The sequence below is a fragment of the Stigmatopora nigra genome, chromosome 13, assembly GCF_051989575.1.
Source record: "Stigmatopora nigra isolate UIUO_SnigA chromosome 13, RoL_Snig_1.1, whole genome shotgun sequence".
Classification (NCBI taxonomy): domain Eukaryota; kingdom Metazoa; phylum Chordata; class Actinopteri; order Syngnathiformes; family Syngnathidae; genus Stigmatopora; species Stigmatopora nigra.
Genome location: NC_135520.1, coordinates 136833 through 141773, shown reverse-complemented (window position 1 = coordinate 141773; position 4941 = coordinate 136833). Strand labels below are relative to the sequence as shown.

General features: G+C 54.8%; 1 protein-coding gene across 2 annotated transcripts; it reads left to right on the top strand.

The window, feature by feature from the left end:
• The first annotated feature begins 1143 nt into the window (after positions 1–1143).
• odc1 (ornithine decarboxylase 1) lies at positions 1144–4939 on the top strand. 2 transcript variants are annotated; one of them, XM_077730588.1, is made up of 11 exons: positions 1145–1342; positions 1993–2142; positions 2305–2435; positions 2508–2681; positions 2756–2928; positions 3035–3251; positions 3356–3439; positions 3499–3670; positions 3725–3840; positions 3915–4135; positions 4216–4939. In XM_077730588.1, the coding sequence occupies exons 3-11, from the start codon at positions 2343–2345 to the stop codon at positions 4349–4351; spliced, it is 1386 nt and encodes a 461-aa protein (XP_077586714.1). In that variant the 5' UTR covers positions 1145–1342; positions 1993–2142; positions 2305–2342; the 3' UTR covers positions 4352–4939. The 2 variants fall into 2 exon arrangements, with proteins under 2 accessions (XP_077586712.1, XP_077586714.1); XM_077730586.1 differs by having other exon boundaries at positions 1144–1342; positions 3499–3840.
• The last annotated feature ends 2 nt before the right edge of the window (positions 4940–4941 follow it).

Genomic DNA, 4941 nt, shown 5'->3' with positions numbered 1-4941 from the left:
CTCCCGTCTTGCTCTATTTTCTTTGTCTCGTTCCTCACGGGGGAGGAAAAAAGCAGGGACGTCATTGGCGTATTTCTTTCCAGATGAATAGCGGGACGGCTGATTTGGGCTGCCGCCCGCCCTGCCCGCCAGGAGCTCTATGTGAATAAACAGGAACAAGTTCTGGCAAATTCCATTTTTGTTTCCCCCGAAGGTGCCAGACCGTAATAAAAGGAGACAAATTTGCCGACGCTTCCTGGCCCAGATTGCATGGCCCGGCGGCACTTTTTCTTTCTCTCTCTCTCAGTCGCTCGCTCGCCTGGCCTTGGCACCCGAATGTAACTTTTGCCCGAGATAGACAAAAGAGCCAATCCTCCCACTGCGTGCTTTCGCTAAGGGGCAAAAATGTGGTCGGGCGGCCCCGTGGTGGGATTTTCACCCCAGATACTTGAGCTCTATCTTTTGGTTTTGGGCGCTAAAAGCCCCGTTTCTTCTATTGTTGGGCGCTGGCCCACGCAGCACAAACTGGGTGGGTGGATGAATGCATGTGCCTGGCGACAGCTTGCCATCTGAGCCCTTCATCGCATGAGCTCCCCCTAATCTCATCCGTCGGGTCAACAAACTTAAGCGTGCTGGAAGTGACCATCGAGACTGCCAGTAAATCTGAGGAGTGACCAGATTAAAAGTCTCAGCCGACTGGCCTGAATTCTGAATCAGCTTTACATACATGACGGGGTCTTCTTGTGAAACTCCCTACTTTACACATCATATTGATCCGTTTGAATGGGCCTCTGGAATGAGACACCATTTAAGAATAGATGGGGGGGGGGGACGACTTGATAGTGGAATCAGTTTTGAGGAAAAACCAGTGTACAACTTGACTACTTGTCAAGAAAACTTTTTAATTTTGATAATAACTCTGAGAAATAGAATGGATTGGACGTCTATCGACGAGCTGATGGCCACGTCAATACTAGCTTCCCCAAGTCGATCAAAGTTGACCAAGAGAGCGAGCGCGCGAATAACGGGTTAAGCCATCTTCTTTCTCCACGTTGATGGGGACAAGGACAAGCCCAAACCGGTTCTGACGTGGGCGAGAGGCCGGTTTCAGCTGGCTGCGTTGCCATGGAAACCAACCCCCTATAAATACAGGCCGGGACGAGTCGGACCTCCACTCAAGTCGCCGACAAGAGCAGAGAAAACGTCGCCTTTTCTCCGCCTCTATTATCTTAAAAAAAAAGAAAAAAAAGAAATAAAGAAAAGAAGATTTTTCAAAAAGCGAAACCGTAAACAAACAAACATCCATTTTGAACACCCCGGAGCCTGGGTCTAATGGACAAAGACTTTGTAAATGCTTTTTAAGGTCAGTTTGCTTGCTTTGAATTTCGGCCATTGTGGTAGACGGGGACGCTAGCCGAGCTGCTGTCTTTGTCTTTTGTTTCTCTATCTTAATTTCACGTCAAATGTCACAAGGGCCACACCGTTATTCGTATGGCTTTTGTTCGACTTTGTCTTGAAGAATGTCACGCGAACGAGTCACGTTTCCCCTTTCCAATCGATACAAATGTAGCCGCATGGCTGGCAAAACGGAACCGGCGAACCGACGCTTACGTAATGTCTCCGGCTTCCATTCGATGGTTTCCATGTCATTCTTACAAAACAAGGCGCGTCTTCGTGCTGATTGGAGGACGTTGTACCTGGGCGGGGCTTCTTCGCCTTGGTGGATTGGATTGGATAACTTTATTCATCCCGTATTCGGGAAATTACATTGTGGCAGCAGCATGTGTGTGTGCATGTGTTTTACGCCGTGTCCGTTTTTTTCCAAGTCAAAAATGAAAAGGGCTTGAAGAACGCCACTATCATTTTCAACCTGACAAAAACGAAAGGGGAAATTCACCATTATCAAGAGTAGCGCCATATCGCACTCTTTCGTGTACATTTGAGTACGCGTGCGTTTGACAGCCCTATTCGGGACCTTACGGGATCGTGACTTTTTGGGACTTGTGCTTTCAGGATCAGCACTCTAGGAGAATACACTCTGTCTGCTCAACTGGCCCTGGCCTCGAGGTTTATTTAAAGGGGTTTAACTTCACGGGTGAGCCACCTTGGATCTCCTGCACTTGAGGAACTGACCCAAAAACTACATCTCTCTTTTCTTTCCAAGTAAGCTTTTGTCTGTAACGCCGTCGCACGTCATACTGACACTTTGGTACTCGGAAGTGGCCCCCAAGTATTTAGGTGTTCCTACCCTAGCACTATCCGGCCGAGTTTATTTGACAACCTGGGTCACGGCGAGCCTCTTTTGCCCCCGCCCCTCTTTTTCAGGTTCCGAGTGGAACCGGGTAAGCAGCTGGAACGCAAGCATGGATGCCGGCGAGGTGGATTTCTCTTTCTTGGAGGAAGGCTTTTCCGCCAAGGATATCGTGGAGCAGAAGATCAACGAGTCATCCGCCACGGTAAGCGGAGGCGCCGCCGTCGTCGTCGGTCGGGGCCCGAGCGGTGGGCTGATTTTGAAGGCGTGACGGCAGGACGACCGAGACGCCTTCTACGTGTGCGACTTGGGCGACGTGCTGAAGAAGCACGCGCGCTGGACCAGGGCCCTCCCTCGCGTGGCCCCCTTCTACGCCGTCAAGTGCAACGACAGCCGGGCCGTGCTGATGACTCTGGCCTCCCTGGGAACGGGTTTCGACTGCGCCAGCAAGGTTAGCCCTCGGCGGGAACGCCGCGCCCACGCCGAGCCGACGGCGAGCTGACGGCGCCGGCGTTCCCACCCTAGACGGAGATCGGGCTGGTCCAATCGCTGGGGGTGGATCCGGGCCGCATCATCTACGCCAATCCCTGCAAGCAGGTGTCTCAGATCAAGTACGCCTGTGCCCACGGGGTCCAGATGATGACCTTTGACAGCCAAGCCGAGCTGATGAAAGTGGCTCGCTGTCACGCCCACGCCAAGTAAGGCCTGTTCTCTCTGAGCCCTGCGCTGGTGGTGTTGTTGATGATGATGTCAACCCCCCCTAACCCCCCCCCCCCCCCCCCCCCCTCTGGCAACGCCGGTCAGACTGGTCCTACGCATCGCCACCGACGACTCCAAGGCCGTTTGCCGCCTCAGCATCAAGTTCGGGGCCCAGCTGAAAGCCTGCCGGGGCCTCCTGGAGAGGGCCAAGGAGTTGGGCCTGGACGTCATCGGCGTCAGCTTCCACGTGGGCAGCGGCTGCACCGACCCGGGGGCCTACCGGCAGGCCATCGCCGACGCTCGCTGCGTCTTCCACATGGGGGTGGGTGGGTCGAAAGGCCCGTCGGATGGAGGCCCGTCGGAGGAGCCCCGTGGGCTTTTTCCGGACCGCTCAGGCCCGCCCCTTGACCTCTGTTTTATCGTCAGGACGAGGTGGGCTTCCAGATGAAGCTTCTGGACATCGGCGGCGGTTTCCCGGGTTCCGACGACGCCGAGCTCAAATTCGAAGAGGTGCCTTTGGCTTTTGGTTGCGCGCGTCTGGACGGCTGCTTGAATTTGCCCGTCTGCAGATCACCGCCGTCATCAACCCGGCCCTGGATAAATACTTCCCCCCGGACGGCGGCGTGAGGATCATCGCCGAACCCGGTCGCTTCTACGTGGCCTCGGCTTACACCCTGGCGGTGAACATCATCGCCAAGAAGGTCCTGGTGGACGACGACGACGACGACGCGGCCTCCGACGGTGAGACGGCGAGCGTCGGAGCGCGGGAACGGACGCTCAACTCTTCCTCAACAGGGGAAGACGAAGCCGCGGCGGAGAGGAGCCTGATGTACTACGTCAACGACGGCGTCTACGGCTCCTTCAACTGTATTTTGTACGACCACGCCCACTGCCTGCCCACCTTGCACAAGGTACGTCCACCCGGCCGGCGCCAAAGAAGCGGCAACGGCGGTGGTGACGCGTCTCCCCCGACTCGGCCGTATAGAAAGCCAAGCCGGCGGAGGAGACGGCCCGCTACCCCTGCAGCATCTGGGGTCCCACCTGCGACGGCCTGGACCGCATCGTGGAGCAATGCCGGCTGCCCGACATGCACGTGGGCGATTGGCTGCTCTTCGAGAACATGGGCGCCTACACGGTGGCCGCCTCTTCCACCTTTAACGGCTTCCAAAAGCCCGACATTCACTACGTGGTGGCGCGCTCGGCCTGGTGAGTGTCCTCCTCTTCCTTTTTATTCTTTCTGTCCTTGACGGACGGCGTCCCACCCCCCCCCCCCGACTTTCTCGTAGGCAACGCGTTCAGCCCGCGGGCTCCCGGGCGATGGTGGGTGGCGCCGAGACCTGCGCCCCGGAGCTTCCCGCCTCCTGCGGAAGAGAGAGCAACTTGGAAGTGGCCGCCAAGTCCCCTCCGGCTCGCGTGGTTTGAAGGCCAGCCAAGCCCGCCCGTTGATCGTAGACAAAGCGTCATTGGCCTTGACTTCCAGGTGCAGCTTGCTTTTTTTTTTTTTCTGTTGTTTGGGCCAGTTTTTAGGAGAGGCACAGAAGGCTATAGAAATCGATATATAGTATACATATATTGTGGCAACGGTCCCTGGGGGCAAGCTTGTCATTTTCAATTGGCCGGATGATTTGATTGAAAAAGGGCTTTTCAAAGGCCATCAATTTGACCATTTTTAGAATCTATTTAGCACCTGCGCTAGGGAGATGATGGCTGTGTGTACTACTATGCACGTTTCAATCCAAAATCTTGCTGAAACGCCTTTTTTGTCTTTTTTTTTTCTTTTCTTTTTGAATTCATTACTATGTAGTGTAGATCATGTAAGGCCCCGGGTGGCCGCTTTTTGGAAAAATGGAGCATTTTGCCCACGGGGACCCAAAAGACCAGAGCGCCGTGTTACGGTCGCAGCCCGCCAAAAGCGGGAAGCCCGCTTTGGTGGGATTTGTCCACGATGCTTTCCAATGGAAACCTTTGTAAGTTTTGTATTTTTTTTCTAATAAAACGCTGTGTCACTAAGC